Source organism: Myotis lucifugus, unplaced genomic scaffold (assembly GCF_000147115.1).
Source record: "Myotis lucifugus unplaced genomic scaffold, Myoluc2.0 scaffold_3, whole genome shotgun sequence".
In the NCBI taxonomy this organism is placed as follows: Eukaryota; Metazoa; Chordata; class Mammalia; order Chiroptera; family Vespertilionidae; genus Myotis; species Myotis lucifugus.
In genome coordinates this window covers 26,780,010-26,797,895 of record NW_005871051.1, presented here as the reverse complement: position 1 = coordinate 26,797,895, position 17,886 = coordinate 26,780,010, and the positions used below count along the sequence as shown (strand labels likewise).

At 35.7% G+C, this 17,886-nt stretch overlaps 1 protein-coding gene across 3 annotated transcripts in view; it reads right to left on the bottom strand.

Annotated features, from left to right (window-relative positions):
* Positions 1–17,886, bottom strand: part of PSMD1 (proteasome 26S subunit, non-ATPase 1) — an 84,862-nt gene that overhangs the window by 53,402 nt on the left and 13,574 nt on the right. For all 3 annotated transcript variants that reach the window (XM_006082631.3, XM_023762288.1, XM_023762290.1), the window contains 10 exons: positions 16,631–16,857; positions 14,132–14,192; positions 12,265–12,393; positions 11,297–11,385; positions 10,540–10,618; positions 9,870–10,043; positions 8,254–8,365; positions 7,261–7,457; positions 6,000–6,095; positions 4,881–4,945 (listed from right to left, as the gene is read on the bottom strand). In XM_006082631.3, the coding sequence (XP_006082693.1) occupies positions 4,881–4,945; positions 6,000–6,095; positions 7,261–7,457; positions 8,254–8,365; positions 9,870–10,043; positions 10,540–10,618; positions 11,297–11,385; positions 12,265–12,393; positions 14,132–14,192; positions 16,631–16,857 (1,229 nt within the window). The remainder of the gene's footprint in view (positions 1–4,880; positions 4,946–5,999; positions 6,096–7,260; positions 7,458–8,253; positions 8,366–9,869; positions 10,044–10,539; positions 10,619–11,296; positions 11,386–12,264; positions 12,394–14,131; positions 14,193–16,630; positions 16,858–17,886) is intronic.

Sequence of the window (17,886 nt, the reverse complement as noted above, 5' to 3'; positions counted from 1 at the left end):
CTAATCTTACCTTCGAAGAAAAGGACTAGGTTGTACCTCTCTAGAAGAATAATTTTGAAAAAAGAAAAACTTTCATTCTATTCCATATTTATTAATTAACGGAGAAGAAAAACAAAGGTGTAGAAAAAAGAAAGAAGAAAAAAGAAAGAAAGTTATAGCACCCAGAACATAAACACAAAGATACTGAGGCAGAAAAAGAGAACAGCATACCAAAAATATGTATCAAGTTGATATACAATTGTAAATAGAGATATTGTAAAGGTAATTCATGCATTTGGTGCTAACTAGTTGATTGCTAGGGTTCCCTAAAATTCTAAGGATCTATAATGATGCAACATTTTTACATTCAAGGAACCTATTTTTGTGGCCTAAAAGATACCTGCACAAAGAATCTCCCTCACACCTAACAAGATCCATCCATATCTGAAAACATTATACACTTTAATGTATACACTAAGAATTATTTAGTTGCAAACTGTAACAGTGGAAGTAGCAGCAAAGATGACCAAGGACCTCCAAGATCGTTTCATTTTAAGGTCTATGTCAGATCAATTAACTTATTCACCATCATAGCAAATTTTTTTCAATTTGCTATAATAATAAAATCTTGCTGCTAGACTGGTAACAATGGGACCAACAATAATAAAATCTTGCTGCTAGACTGGTAACAATGGGACCAACAATTACCTAATTATTAGATAAAAAATGTATTAGGCTCATTTCAATCTGACAAGAATGCCTTTCAATTTAGTTGTCTATTTTTATCATATACATTATGAACAAATAACCCACAAACTCAGGAGAAAGAAACAGTAAAAATACTACAATTCTTTGGAATATCCTGAGAATAAAGGAGATAATATACATGAGAATTTTTTGTTCCCACAGAGACAATTTCATACTAGTTGCTGAAATACAAATACATTATTTACTGATATGTTTGAAATGGTCTGTTCAATAAGTACACTCTAAAAACAAAGTTAAAAAAAATTAGAAGAAATAAATCCTCAAAACATGGTTCACGAAGGCCAAATGTCTGCAGTTATTTAAAAAATGACATCTACCAGGGAAGAAATGATAAAATGGAACACACTAAGAGAGTAAATGATGACAAATCAGAAAACATTTACTATTCTTAAAAGACAGGACAGAAACTTTCTAAATATTAATGAGGAAATTTGAGAATAAACATGCTCTATCAGAGCCATTTAGGAAGATAGTGTTCTAACAAAAAGGCATGGTAGAGAAAGCATTGGTTTATCATGAAACCTGTTTTGAATTTCAGTTCTATCATTTAGCTCTATAACAATGGGAAATTTTATTAATTATTTTGGAATTCAATTTCTTTCTCTTTTAAAAAATGAGAATATTGGTTAACTTCTAAGTTTCCACTGGAAAAATTAAAAATTCTCACTCCTAGGAAATGGTACTAATCTTAAATTTAGAAAAAACTGTTTTAACTGTAGCTCCTTAGATAAATTGATTACATTTAATTACCTTCATTTATGAAGTTTTAGACAAAACCATCTCTAAAGTCTTTTTTCAGTTTCTACTTCTTATAAGAATCATATTATGAAAAGAAAACTCAAAATGGTCCCTTTGAAATAAAGAGCACATAAACAACTCCTTAGCTGGATCTGACTATCCTATATCCTAGGTCAGTGGTCGGCAAACTGGCCCCTTGAGTGTGGCTCTTCCACAAAATACCACATGCGGGCGAGCAAATACAGTGCGATTGAAACTTCGTGGCCCATGCCACGGGGCCAAAGAGCCACATGTGGCTCACGAGCCGCGGTTTGCCGACCACTGTCCTAGGTAGATCTTAGCAAAGCCTAAAAGCAGCTCGTGGGAGACATCTGTTGCTGAAACTGGGAATTTAGCACATGTGTGAGCTACAGGAATACAGGGCAAAGTGAATTGTTAATTTGAGAGCAAACAAAAAACTTTTCAATTAGTTCATCAACTTCCTATGTGGCAGAATATACACACTAGGCCACTGATTTATATAACTTGAAATATAGTCACTCATAGGGAGAATGAACAGCTGACAAGAAGCAAAACAAAGAAAGAGACTATCATGAGTAGGATTCTTTACACAAGCCAACAGTTACTAAGAGTACACCTAGAAGATATACTTTCCATACTAAAATTATCTAGTTTGAAAATCTTTAAAATACCCAAACCTTTCTGGATAGCAATAATAAAATCATTAGTTTTTGTTTTTGAATTGTGTCTAAACTCTAGAGCAAAGATTTAAGAAGATGAGGATCACAGCTCAGTTAAAACGATATATCAAAGATGACAGGAAAGAAATAGAACTATTCCACTTCTATTTTGCTTCTTCCATCTTTTCTCTCAGGAGAATGATTTTTAGACCAGAAAGATAAAAAGCAATGTGAAGATGGATCAAAATGCAAAACAGGTGAAGAGAATGACTGCCTTAAATGAGTTCAAGTCTCTAAAATAAATGAACCACCTCCCTGAAATAGAACTTGCCACTGTAATCATAGAACTACTGCTGACAAATCTGAGGAAAAATAGAAAATCGCAAAGTTACAACAGTGGCTAAATAAAATATCCCAATGTTCAGAACGAAACTTTTCAAGAAAGTGGATTTGAGAAATTAAAAGTAAAGTTGGGTGCAGATCTTTTTAAAAAAATGTAGAATAGCTTAATATACACAGGTTTTGTTAGATCTTAGAAAAGGAATGAACACTTGACGCATCTATAGATTTACTAAATTAAGAAATAATAAGCAACTAATCACATACCTTGTTTTGGAGGTATCAGACTAGCAGATCTGTGTAATACATTTAGAATTTAGTGAAGGCTCTCTAGTATCTTTGTAAACAAGTTGGACAAATGAGGGTTAGAGGATAATACAGTGAACATTAGTAGTTGGTTGAACAACCTCATTCAATAAAACTCACTGGTATAAGGAGAAACCAATTAGCATGCCATATGGGTCTTTGCTTTGCAATTTTACTCAACATTTTTATCTACAACTAGAAGCCCGATGCATTAAGATTCGTGCAAGAATAGGCCTTCCTTCCCTGGCGGCCGGCATGCGGCGGGGCTCGCTCCGGCAGTCTGTGCAGCAGTGGCGGAGGCGGGGAGGACTGGAGACGTTGGGTGCGCTAGTGCGTTTCACTTTCCCACTGTGAAAGTGGGATGCAACTGGCCCCCTTCCTCATCCTCTTCCTCCTCCGCCCTCCCTCCCTCCACGCTCATTGCCCCTCCCCTATTGATTTGGCAAGATAGGGAGGAGGGAGATCTGATTATTTGAGTTACTGTGTAGGTGGCTTCTTTCATCTATTCAAAACAAAGCTGAGCCACCTGCCGCTGCCACCATCACCCCTTGGCTGGCCCAGGTCTCCCAGGGCACACTAACTGTGCACCGAGTGAGCTCCAGCGCGCGTCCACACCCGCGGGGCTGCTCCAACGCTAGGGTTTTGTTTACCAGAGCAGCAGGGCAGGGGTGGGGTAGAGGGAGATGCCAGACACCGGGAGCTACGACCTCAGGCACCAGAGGGTTGCCTCTGAGGCCAGAGGCTGGGCCACAGGGAGGCTGCAAGGATGGTTGACAGGTGTGGAGCGCAGCAGGGAGGCCCTGAGGAGGCGTGCTGCCCAGAGGCCCAGGGTGGCGGGGGGCGGGGCTGCTGCCACCTTTGTCGGGTTAATTTGCATACTAGCTCCTGATTGGCTGTGGGGGCATCATGAAGTGATGGTCAATTCACATATTTCTCTTTTATTAGATATGATAGGAAGAAAATCTTTTATAGCCTGCAGTAATTGGATAGCTTCCTATCTGGGAGATAATGGAGAAGATCCTGTAATCAGTTCATAGTAGATGGTCAATACATATTTGTCAAGTTATATCACAACTCTCTGTAACAAAGGTTCACTCCCAGGAACTCGGGGTAGAAAATCTATATCAGAGATTAAAAGGATATGAGATACTTGACTCATCTAACATGTACCCTGGGAACTTATTTTGTGTAATTTCATCACAAATAAGCTGTAACAAGCAGTGTCCAAATAGAGCTTAAAAGAAATACTTTTAATTTCCTCTGTTAGATTTTAAGATAAAAACAAAACAGTGGTATTTGAAATCAGAGCTAAGCAGACAGTGAGAACTAATGGAAGAAGCACTACTCCATCTACCACCACTATTATAATTACCACTAACGCACACTTAAACAGCATTTACTATTGCCAGAGCCTGTCCTAAAGGCTTAGATAATCATAAAAAACACACACAAATATTATACCCATTTCACAGACAAGTAATCTGAGGCTTAAGGAGGATAAGTAGCAAGCCCAAAGTTACCAGCTAATAAGTAGCAGAGCCAGGATTCAATACAGGCAGATTGGTTTCAGAATGTGTCCTCTTAATCACAACTATATTATAATACCAAAGGCTTCTCCAAATCTTCAAGTCCAAAAATAGTATTTTTAAGTCTGCAAGTTTTTTTTTTTTTTTTTTACCATTTTGCATTTAAACAAAGCCTATTACCTTTTACTTTCATGAAAGAGCTTCAAGAACTCTATAAACCTGTGTAAGAGGTGTCATCCCATTTGAATTACCAATATACATGGGAAGAGGAATACTGAAGGTGTTACTCAGATTTTAAAAAGTGAATAAGCAGAAACGTAACAAAAAATAAAGAGAAATAATAAGTGATTTTACTCTTTCTCAAATAGGTTCTCAGAATCCCAAGACAAACTTGCTTATTAGTCAGGTGACCAGTACTAATCTTATTGTTAAATGGTCCTTATTCTAAACCTAAATATATTCCTCAGGTATTTGAATTTCTGTTTAGTTACTGACTATAAAAAGAAATGGAATATAAATAGAACTGGAAGTTAGAAATTATTACCTGAATAGAATGAACCCAAGTGATTCTACTGCTGCCCTTCTGACATCGTCATTAACATCGCTCACCTGGGAAAAAATTTAAGAATGATGACATTATACCATGCATTTTATTACCAGATCAAACTTATAGGAACCAACATCATTCAAATATACATTAGACCTCATTAATATGTTATTCTTTTATTAGAATGTCTTTCCCCAATTTAGAAAAACTTGTCTGAGAATGTCTTTATTTCAGGGCTTACAAATTTTAAAACTTGGTGGTGTTTAAGGTTCAGAACTACTTCTAAAGACTATTTCAGCTGTATTATGGCTTTTGTGGGCTACTATGAAATCCTAACCATTCCTTCAATGTTATTTTCAAAAACTTATGTCCTAAGGTTCAAGCAAAACGCAAACATTTAGAACATACCACATTCTACACTGATAAAGGATAAACTACTAGTAAGTACTGTGGGATGTGAATATCTCTGGGAAGGAGTTATGGATAGTTTTAAGCCCATTCTGCATGGGAAGTATTGACCTTGGGTTTATCTCCTCCCAGCATCATGAGAGCAGAAACCTACTGAGTTAAGACATATGTGGGGTGCTTGCTGTGTTACCAGGCAACAGTATTTATTGTTGAGAAGCTATATTTGGATTAGGAGGACTGAGTGGAAAAGCCTCTTGGAAAACATGGGCATTGGCTTTCCTGTGTAATGTTTTTCTTGAAATAGAGCATGTTCCTTAGGGGAGCCTGAAAGCTAGCTTCCCAGGCTGTGAAAAGAAATGGTTCCTATTGTTCATTAGGTTTCCTGGTCCCAGGGCTGCTGCACAGACTCACATAATAGTCTTGTCTCTTCAATGAGGGTGCCCCTTGGAGTTTCAGAAGTCATTGCACCTGAATGATTTTACGGATTTTCATTCAAACTGACAGACTGTTATCCTGTCCTTCATCCTTCTGAAAAACTATGTGAACCTGATGCTTGGATACAGCTGATCATGTCCTGTGAATGAGAATCTGAACCTGAGACCACTGATAGTGGTCATGTGATGTAGGTGCTGCACTCACCTAGACATATAGGGTCCATTTGCAAACTTTCCCTTCCATCCCATCCCCAAGAAAGATCACAGTACTTACAGCAACATGTAGCAGGCGTCGTATAGCTTTGTTGTTACCCGAGCCACAGTAAGCCATGGCTACGGTATACATTCCAGACCGTCGAAGAATTGGGTCCTAAGAAAACAATTCAATATCAATCACCAACTTATTTCAAACAATAACTTCTATAGACTAATGGGCATAGTTGTATGCACTGGGAGAGTTTGTTTTAGGTAGGAAAAGACGAATTCAAGAACTATTTTGTGGTTGGTATTTTCTAAATGAATGGGGAAATAAGACTAACATGAGGAATTAACTGCTTGAAATTCCCAACATTCTGTGAAACATACATAACATTCCTGTTCTGCCTCATACATTCTAGAAAGTATAAACTCAGTATCAACATCTACTGCCCTGTGACACTCAACTTCCATTTATCAAAGGGACACAAAGAAGCCAGTTTCTATTCCATATTCTAACTTGCTTTTACTTTATTATTTAATTTGTTGGCACTGAACACTGAGTAAGAAATACAGAGGTCTGATAGTTGAGCAAAATAATTAGACATTTTATCAGTAAATTATAGCAGTGGTTCTTTTTTTTTAAGGTTTTTATTGATTTTTAGAGAGAGAGGAAGGGAAAATTACAGAGAGATAGAAACACTGATGAAAGACAGACATCAATCGGCTGTCTCCAGCACGCCGCTCACTGGAGATTGAGCTCACAACCTGGGCATGTGTGACCTCTTGGTTCATGGGTTGATGCTCAACCACTGAGTCACACTGACCGGGCTAGAAATAGTTCTTTTAATCAGATTATAGAGGACAGTATACTGCTGACTACTTATAATAATATCAATGTGAAAAGCAAACAAAAGACAATGGAAAAAACCTCATTCAATTAAGTAAGTAGAGATTGGCACTATTTTTTAAAATGAAAAACAAGGAAGTAAACTTTATCTTATTAAATGATTATGAAATCATCCCAAAAACACTATTTCTAAAAGGAATTAACTTGTAAATTACTAAATAAACATTTTTTGATTTATCTGAAAATCACTGATCTGAAATCTTCATTAAATTTAAAATCATCACCTCCTGTTCGCATCTCCTAATCAGTATTTTTGTTTTCTAAATTCTATTAGATTTTATATATCTTATGAAAAGTTGTATTAACAAATGTAGCTAGGTGTTCTGAGGGGAACAGAGATAATTTCTAGTGAAGCTAAGTGTTTTATAAATGGTGGAAATAACTGGAAGGTGAGGGAGTGCCAAGAGAAGAGGATGGATGTGTGATTCACCTTATCACGGCAGAGAGATTCAATGAGAGCATCGGCCTCTTCCATCCTCCCATACATTACTAGTGCAATGCCAACGGCAAGACCACGCAGAATCTTCTCATGTTGAGTTTCTTGTGCATAGCCGACCATGTCCTCAATAGCCTGGGCATTTTTAGAGCCCAACATAACCAAACCTAGGGCCAGGCCAGCTGCTTCCCCTAGTGAGTAAAAAATTAAAGAACAAGAGCTATATATATAAACTCAATACAACATACCCTATTGGGAGCGGCATATTAGCACCAACTATCAAAACAACCATTAGCCCTGCCTGCGTGGCTCAGTGGTTAGACTGTCAACCCGCTAACTAAAAGGACGTGGGTTCGATTCCGGTCAAGGGCACTTACCTGGGCTGCAGGTTCCCTGCCTTGCTTGGGGCACGTTGAGGAGGCAACCAATTGATGTGGCTTTCTCACATCAATGTTTCTCTCCTCTCTCCCCATCCCTTCCAGTCTTTCTAAAAATTAATGGAAAATATTTCCTCCAGTGAGGATTAATAAAAAACAAAACAAAACAACCCAATCATTAGCTTCTGACTGCATTTTTTCAAACCATCTGATAAAAAGGAGGGTATTTTATATAGTTGTATATTTATAGCTTTTTTCTTTTTAAATCTTAACTGAGGGTACCATAGTAACCTACAGTGATTTCAATGGAGACATTATAACTTTTCTACATTATCAGCAGATAGTCCTATGACATAAGTAGGTCACTCTAATAAATTTGTGTTTGTATTTACAAAAGTCAATTATATAGAGATACACACAGGCTATGCCATTTTTCAAAGCCTTTATATTACAAACATTTTTTTGAGTTTGACAAATGGGGGAAAAATCCACTCCCTCTTCAAGTAGAGAATTGTTAGATTTTTAAGAGGCTATACAAATTATAGGTAGAAAATAAATATTACAGTTAAATTAAATAAACCTAAAATTTGTTGTCTTTAGAATCACTTACCTGTCACAGCATCATCCTGATAAAGGTTTGTTTTTAGCAAATCATACACATCCTGGCGTGCAGTCCCCATGGCAGCCAAACCAAGGCCCAGACTGCCACCATGTCGAACAATCTAGGAGAAAAAGCATGGGCTCCATTGATGTAGTACATTGTACTTAAAATCCAAACTTTAATTCTAATTTCAAAATATATTTTGATATAAATATGTAGAGCAGTTGGCTTAGTTAGAATGATCAAAGGATTTGAAAATCAAAAGGCCAATGGTAACCTCAGAAATTTCAATTTCAAAAGAATGGTGCTTGCTGATACAAAATAATAGTGAATTTAGAAGTGAATAAAAGAAGAAGAAAATGTGGAGTGAGACTATAACTCTCAATACATTTATGTAAGAGGAAGAGAAAGATGACAACAACTAAGAGGAAGTAGCAAGTAACAAGGAAAATTTTTGTTAGGATAGGTGAGACATGAATATGCTTATGGGCTGAGGGGGGAAAGACGGCATAGAGGGAGGCTGAAAGGAGAAAAAGGTAGATCTTTTAATGGAATATGGAATAAAGTGGGAGAATATGGAGTCAAGAGCAAAAGTTGGTCTTTACTTGAAGAGGGACACCTGGTCATCTGTCATTTTTTGAATGCACCCTATCTTTTTATTGGTGATAGCACCCCAATCTTGCTTGAAGAATACTCCTCCCCCATTGGTTAATCTTGGTGGGACTGTCATTTAAGAAGCTTCTACCTTCCTCTAGCCAAAGTATTGGCCTATGACCCAAAGATAGGTCAACTGGACGCTTTTCTAGAATTTTAATCGTTTTTAAGTGGAATGACCCAAGGACCAAAAACATTTAAGCTCACTCATCCTGACAGTAGGGCCCTGAAGAGACAATTCCATTATTCCTATTATCTATTTCCCTATAGCTACCCTGGCCCTTAACCGTTGTGAGAACTGGTTCATCAGCTTGTCCTTTAATTACATAAGCTACTTCCAATAAATTACTTGTTTAAGTTAGTCAGAGGTGGTTTCTGTTGCTGGCAACCAAAAAGCTTTGTCTGATAAGTAAGTTTTTACCTGAGACCCGAGGAAGTAAGGTAAAGGTATGTGTAAATGCAGAGAAGATCTTGGATAGGGGGCTTACAAACTGGGACAGATGTTTCTATTGGCCTCAACCTTTTCACTAAAACAGGAGGACAAAGTTTTTTAGCTGACTCAGCTACTCTCCTAAAAGGTTTCTAAAAGAGTCTAACATAAACATTAAAGTCTAAAATCCTATTTCAAGGTACCTTAAAATAAGATAGAGCTAACTAAGGTTTTTCAAAAATTGACATTTAATACTTATCAAAGATAAAAAAAAAACAAGAATTCTGATTCCAAAGAGAGGATATGCAATTTCTTTGGGACTAGTTTCCTGCAAAATGATAGGATTAGACTAAATGTTCACTAAGGTCATCTATATAACATTACAAAACTCTACAGTGTGGGAATAAAACGTGTGTTTTGAAAACAATACTGTTTGGGGACTTCCCAAATATAACAAAATTTCTATTCACTAAAATAATTTGGCGAATGTTTTCCTGGACCCTTAACTAATGAAAATTTAGTTTTCCATTCTAACACTTACATCATTGCTGGCATTCTTAAGCTGATTAAGCAGATAGTCAATTATATCACCTCCATGATTGGCATGAATTAGACCTAATGCATAGAGACCTCCACCTTCCTGATAGGCTGATCCTGGAGAGGTGTCCTTGGGAAGATATGTTGCCATTAACTGTAATGCTTCCTTCTCATGACCCTGTAAATTGGAGCCACAACAAAGGTGTCAGTAAGAGAAAGTAAGAAAAAGAGCTAACATTTTCTATGATTATTGCTTTTCTCCAGCATGTTCACTTGCTAAAAGAGGAGGAGGAAATGGGGCTCTTATACAACTTTATCACTTGAATGAGAGAAGAGCCTTTCAGAGACCCAGTCACATCCTATTTAGAAACAAATGCTTCAATTTTTCCCCTTGTTCTATAACATTTCCCCAAATTCATTTTATATTATGCAAACAACTTATTTCAATTCATCCTTTGAGAAATGGCTTAATTTTCATAGGAAAAGGATTTCCACCTTTTATTAAAAACCAACACATTTATATGTACTTTAATATCTTACTTTATCCTTCCCTATAAGAGGACTGATTTAACAAAATGTACATGTCAATGAATTATAGTAAACTTCTACATTTTATTAATTCCAGAAAGACTGCTCTGTTCTAATGCCTATTCCCACTGATCAGTGTATATTACCTTGTGAATTACACCCAAACTGGCTGTAGCTGTAAATTTTGCCCAGTTAGTGGCCCTGGCCAACCATTCCAAGTTATCTCTGTAAGAAAAGAAAATTAAGTAATTCTACTGAAACCAATTCCCCAGGCATTTTATAATTCTAAAGTCAAAGCATTAAAAATTTACCTTGAACTATTACAAATCTTTCACTGTATGGATCACAAATTACTGCTGATTCTATTTTACCTAAGTTGTTCTTAATATTTTGAAGACTTTTAAAAAATGCATAATATGTAATTCCACTATGAACAAAAGCAAAACTATACTAAATTTCTGAGCTTAATATATTTCATTCAAAAGCTGATACTCAAGCCAATTAATGAAGAGAATTAATTTTGCCTTAAAACAAGTAGGGCCCTGGCTGGGGTAGCTCAGTTGGTTAGAGGGTTGTCCTGATACGTCAAGGTTGCGGGTTTGATCCCCAGTCAGGGCACTTACAAGAAACAACCAATGAATGCATAAATAAGATGAACAACAAATCTATCTCGTTCTCTCTCTCTAAAATTAATACATAAAAAAACTTAAAAAAAGAGAAAGAACTAGCCTCAATTAAAAAAGAAACAAGTAGGCATATGCAATAAGTAAATATATAAAATAGCATAAATAAAATTTAAAATCCAGGACTGGCAGCAGGGGAAGTCTCCAATCCATGTAACAATGTCAACAGAGTTTCTGTTAAAGATGACTGTACAAAGCCGAAACCTTCCAGTATATTTACCTAAGAAACTGGTCACTGGTAGTCCCACAATGCATAAAAGAGTTTGCTATAACAGTTGCCGTATGACATACAGAATTCCGTACTGCATCCTTACAAAAACAAACAGATTTTTATCATTGGCAGAGTATTCATACATATTGCAAACTTACCCATGAACACACAACCAGAGTCCCTGTTTTATGGTGAAACATGAATGAACTGATGGATCTTGGCTATTTCTTTATGAAGATTAAAAACAAACAAGTCAAATAGAGCTTTATTTGTGGTTTTAACTTGAGGTCAATAGATTTTAGGTAGGTTAATTTAGGTACTAGATTTTCTAGTTTTGGTGTTCTGAATAGTTTAACTTAGCATTTCTCTAAACTCAAGGTCTCCAAGGTGCTGGAGTAGCTTGAGGAGCAATGCTGCACCTCTTTTGGCACTGCACCTCTGGCAGCCATCAAGTAATCGTGTGTATTTTTAATAAGACTATATTATAAAGATTAGTTTCAAATAATTGTCATAAGTGCAAATTATGTAAAATTGTATTAAAAGTTTGGAGAAGCATATTACATATGCTTTAATCAACTATTTAGTAATGGAATAGTACATGAATTTATTTAAAACCGGGTAAGTTAAGAACCACTGCTCTTAAGTTTGCAATTTAGTGGAAATACAGACACATAAGCTATATCAATGTGCTGACAGTGCTTTTGTCCAAGTGCTACGTGTATACATTAAAATAACAAGTGAGCTAAAAAAAAAAAAAATGGGTTGAACTTCCCAATGAGAGATTAGCACAAGAACAGGAGCTCAATCAATATTAAGTCTCTTTCTTTTTCAACAAGTTTAAGAGTTTCTCCCATTGTTATTTTTATATTTCCATAATCAGGAATAAAATGCAACGAAGTATTCAGTAAGAAATAAATATAATTACTTATATTCAACAAATATTTTTTAAAAGGCTCCATTACAGATGCATTTCCTACCTTTGTGCTTTTTAGGATCATGAGATCTGTGTTATTATTTCGTATTAAAAATTGCAGATGTAACTCAATAGCCATTTCACCACTTAAAATTTTAATCATTTTCAAAGTCTGATCCTTGGGCTCTGGACTCTGCCAAAACAATAAACAAAGAATAAAAATTCATATATTACTGAAATCCACTAAGGCAACTTTATTTTAACAGCCCAAAACCAGTAAAATTCAAATATTTCATACATACAACAATACTCATTTTAACAGTAGGATCTGGAAAACTCATGTATAATTTATTTATTAGATACCATGATACCAGCTTGATGGAAGAATGTAACTCGTTCTGAATTAGCTTCCAATGTAAAATATTTTTTAATATAAAAAAATAAGGTGTAGCTGAACCGGTTTGGCTCAGTGGATAGAGTATCGGCCTGCGGACTGAAGGGTCCCAGGTTCGATTCTGGTCAAGGACATGTACCTTGGTTGTGGGCACATCCCCACTGGGGGGTGTGCAGGAGGCAGCTGATCGATCTCTCTCATTGATGTTTCTAACTCTCTATCCCTCTCCCTTCTTCTCTGTGAAAAATCAATATATTAAAAAAAATAAATAAATAAGGTGTAAAAGAATAACCAATTACTGGTGATATATAAGGAAAACTTTTATACAGAGCCAGCTTATACTTTATGTGAGGAACTGCCTAATCCAAACTGACAAAATCGAAAGCATCTTTAATCATCACATCTATATGATCTCATGAAATACCAAGCTATCAATCAACAAAACTATCCATCCAGTTAAAGAACAGCTGAAGTTCATACACCTGAGCATCAGAAACCAAAAGTCCTGATGAAGGAAAAATTTATATCCATTAATATTGCTGCTCTAATACTTAGCTAAGTCTTCTAAACACCATGAATACTAAGAAAAACGAAGACAACCAAATTGCCCACTCTACGATAAGTTGCCATTTATATAGAGGCTATACTTTTTTTCTCCCCCTGTGACAGGTAAGTCAGAGTTATTCTGAATGAAGTTCACTCTTTGGTTAGAATCTAGAGCAAGCATGTCAAACTCGCGGTCCACAACGAATATTTTTGCGGCTCAGCCAATATAATGGTATGTAAGAAACGTTTAAATAAAAATTTCATAACTTAATTTTTATAATATCCTGTTATACATAATTACTAATAACGAACTGCAACGTTCACTAATGACTGATTACTATTATCGTGTTGCATTCATTTCCCTTACGCGCCTTATGCGCAGGCACACCGTTTCTCTCCACTAATACTAGCAGCAAATATTTTAGCAGTGATTGCCACGTCATTAGTCTTGGACTGACTTGTTTGGTGTGCGTAACAGGAAATATTTCACTTTCGGAGAACAAGAAAAATAGTCTTATTTGCATTATGCTTATTAATTTGTGCAGTTATTCAGTGTCTGGTAAATTAATGTTCAAGAAAAAATATTAATTTTTATTAAAATGTTCTATTATTTTATGTTAATGATTACTCATTTATTTCAGCCCTTTGTATTCAGCATGTCTCTACGAAATAAGCCTATGTTTCTATGAAAAGTGAAGCTTTTGTTTTTTTGTGGGCCACATAAACTTAAACCTTGTTTATTTGGCCCGTGCTAGCCTTTGAGTTTGACATGCTTGATCTAGAGATTTGATTTCATCTAAGTTAGGTACTTACTGGGATCAGTCTTTAAAATTTTACTTTTCACAGAAAATACATTTTTATAAAATGACTTTGGTGTCAAACCTAGTAATAAACCTCCATAAAAACAGGTGTATAACACTTTAAAATAATTTACAATATACTGTGGGAATATATGTTAAAGAGCATCCATGACTTCAAAAAGCACACTTACCGCTTCTGGTGTCTTTCCTACAAGTACACTACCTGTCTTTTCTTCTGTTTCCATTGACTCACTAAAATGAAAAGAACCAACAGTTACTAATCTGATAAATCTCTTCTGAATAGCATATCTGGGTGATATGTTACCAAATTTAAGATCTGAACTATGTCCAAATTAAATATTTTACAAGGAAAAACGTTTAATCACTTCATAAATATTGCTGTTAAAAAACAGAACAGGCCATAGCCGGTTTGGCTCAGTGGATAGAGTGTTGGCCTGCGGACTGAAGGGTCCTGGGTTTGATTCTGGTCAAGTTCACATGCCCGGGTTGTGGGCTCAATCCCCAGTGGGGGGGCATGCAGGAGGCAGCTGATCAGTGATTCTCTCTCATCATTGATGTTTCTATATCTCACTTCCTCTTCCTTCCTCTATGAAATCAATAAAAATATATTTTAAAAAAACAGAAAACATTCTAATAAGACAGACATGGTTCAGTTATTGAATTTCCTCCAAATATATTCATAAAAATATACAAAACAATTAACTAGGTTAGAAAAATGTATGAGCAACAAAACCAGGTGACAAAGTATCCCCCAAGTTCCCCAAACAAAGGTGGAGATACACCATCAATAGCTTACAAAACTAGTTTGATGTGAAGCAGTTGGGCTGCAATAACTCTCTATTTTTTAAAAATATCTTTATCGATTTCAGAGAAGTAGGGAGAGGGAGAGATAGAAACATCAATGATGAGAGAGAATCACTGATTGGCTGCCTCCTGCACACCCCCTACTGGGGATTGAGCCCACAACCTGGGCATGTGCCCTGACCAGAATTGAACCATGACCTGGTTTATAGGTTGATGCTCAACCACTGAGCAACACCAGCCGGGCTGCAACAACTCTTAAAACTAACCAGCCAACACTCCCTTCTAAGTTGAAGCACCATACTTTGAGGAGGAAATGCTGAGTATAGAATCCAAATTAAAAAGAAAAAAGATCCAAATAAAAGTGAGAAAAAAAACAGAGCCAGGAGATCTCAGAACATAAAACACCATTTGTTTAATACTTCACAATACAACAGAAGAGGAAATTCTAGAGGGACGTGAAATTACAAAAAGCATCTTAAATGAGACTCTTTTGTAAAAGTTTAGGAAAAACTAATTTCAGGGAAGATAAGTCACAGAAAAGGTCAAAGTAAAATCCCATAAAATACTGTAACAAAAAAATTTTCAAAGGAGGTAAAAGACCTTTTAAAAATTATACAAGGTATAAAAGAATATTACGTATCAGAATCAGAAAAACTCAGAAATGAAATAGAACTAGGGGAAAATTAGAAATGAAAGAGGAAAAAGATAATTTCAGAAATGAAGATTAATTCAGAAGGAACAGGTGAGCAAATAACTATGACACAAGAAAAGGAGACACGCCAGAACCGGTTTGGCTCAGTGGATAGAGCGTCGGCCTGCGGACTCGAGGGTCCCGGGTTCGATTCCGGTCAAGGGCATGTACCTTGGTTGCGGGCACATCCCCAGTGGGGGGCGTGCAGGAGGCAGCTGATCGGTGTTTCTCTCTCATTGATGTTTCTGGCTCTCTATCTCTCTCCCTTCCTCTCTGTAAAAAATCAATAAAATATGTTTAAAAAAAAAAAGAAAAGAAAAGGAGACAGTAAGAAAAAAATTTTTTAAATAAAAAAGAAACAAACTAAATGTTAGTCTACTAAGATCTGGAACAAATTAAAGATGTTCATTTTCATCACTTCTATCTAATAATGTATTGGAAATGCTAGCCAACGCAGAACAAGGGAGAAAAGGTATAAAAGTTATAAAGGAAGAATTAAAATTTCTAGTCACAGATGACATGATTCCTATGTAGAAAATTCTATGACAGGATCTATAAAAAAATTTACTAGACCTACTAAGTGATTTAAGCAAGGTTAGTATACAAAAATCAATTGTATTTTTATATATTAATAACAAATACTTGGAAATTGAACTTTAAAACATACCACTTGTAACAACTCCAAAAACCATAATATACTCAGTAATAAATTTAAGGAGATATGTGCAAAATTTCTGCACTATAATCTACAAAACACTGAGAAAAACTAAATTAAAGACATATGTATATTTAGTTCTAATAAAAGCACAAAAAGCTGAGAATGTTTCATATTTCTAAATACCTAACTCAAATCTCTGAAATCTAGCCCACCTGCCCCTCCTGAGGTTTATAATTTATTGGGTTAGATGGCAAACATGCTGCCCTACAGGCCTTCCCTGTCAGAAAATCACTTTCACTTCTTTCCAGAAGGGTCCATTTCTCTGCTTTTCCTTAATGTGCCAAGCACAGTGCAAAACAAAACAGCTTTAATAAAACTTTACAATCTATGAAAGCTAATGGTAAAATTTATTCTTAACATATGCAGACTATGAACATTCCACCTATTCCCAAAATAAAATAAAGATTCTTCAAAATAAAATAAAGATTTTTCTGATGCAGAAAAAGATACTTATACCTGTCTTTCTCTGATCCTGGAACAGTACCCGTATTGGTGGATCCAGGCACAGAAGGGATAGGGGTGCCAACAGTTCGAAGATTCTGGATTACAGATGACAAAAACTGCTGGCTAGCACTTTCATACAAATCAAAACAAATCTGATAAGCCATCAGGAGGTTGTCTTCCTTCACCAGTTTTTCTAAGATATCACTCACAGCCTGGGGATCATCTAAGAAAATTAAGCACTGAAATACAGATAAAGAACAATTACACAGTAATTGGAAACTGTCTATAAGATACTACTTTAGAGTGACAAACAGTCAACATATAAGAAACTTTAAAATATAAGCATAAGCAAGTTGGGGCAGACTAACCAGCTAGTCTAGCACTCCACTTCTAATCCTGGCATAAAGTTTTCCTGAAAATGGAATCGGCCTTCCAAGAAAAATCCATACAAATTATATTCACAGCTCCTAATATTGTGCCTGGCAATTAGCAGTATTCAATAAGTGGTTGATGAATGAATCTTGGCTTCTTTAAATCTTACTCATAATTTACATTTATGTGATCCTTAACTTGTAATTTCTGCTTTACCATACCATAAATTGTAGTAGTCATTCACTCATTTAAAACACAGTGTATTGTGCCTGGCCAGGACAAGATGCACTAAAATGACCATTTTGAAGCATTTCTCTAACTACTCTTATGATCTGCCAAAATAATCGGAATAATGTTAGAATTTTTCTTTTAAGAATTAATTTAAAATTTCTTGTTCCTTTTAGTAGCAAATAACTCAATTTTAGAATGAACACATAATCAAAGTTGTTACAAATTAAGAATAAGAAAGAATGGAAAAATAAAAAATAAATGGCAAGTAACAGGGGACTGGCTTAGTGAGGCAAATACATCCACTAAATGACTACTACACAATCAAGAAAGAGTTAGAACAAGAGTTTGTGAAGAGTTAGAACAAAAAATGTTAAATTGAAGGACATATCTAATTGGTACTGTTTCCCTCCAGCGAAGGGAACTTGGGAGGTAGAAGAAAGGGGTAAGAAGAATTTTCACTGCATACTCTTTGATTCTTTTTGAATCATGTGAATGTATTATTATTTGTTCAAAATATATCTTAAAAATATAAATTTAAAAAGTTTTAAAGGTACAAGAAATAAGAGCTAAAAAAAATATCCTTCTGAGGAATAAAACTGAAGTACACAGAGGAAGAAGGCCGAGGACAACTGCTGTTTTACATAAATTTTTGAAAACTACTTAAA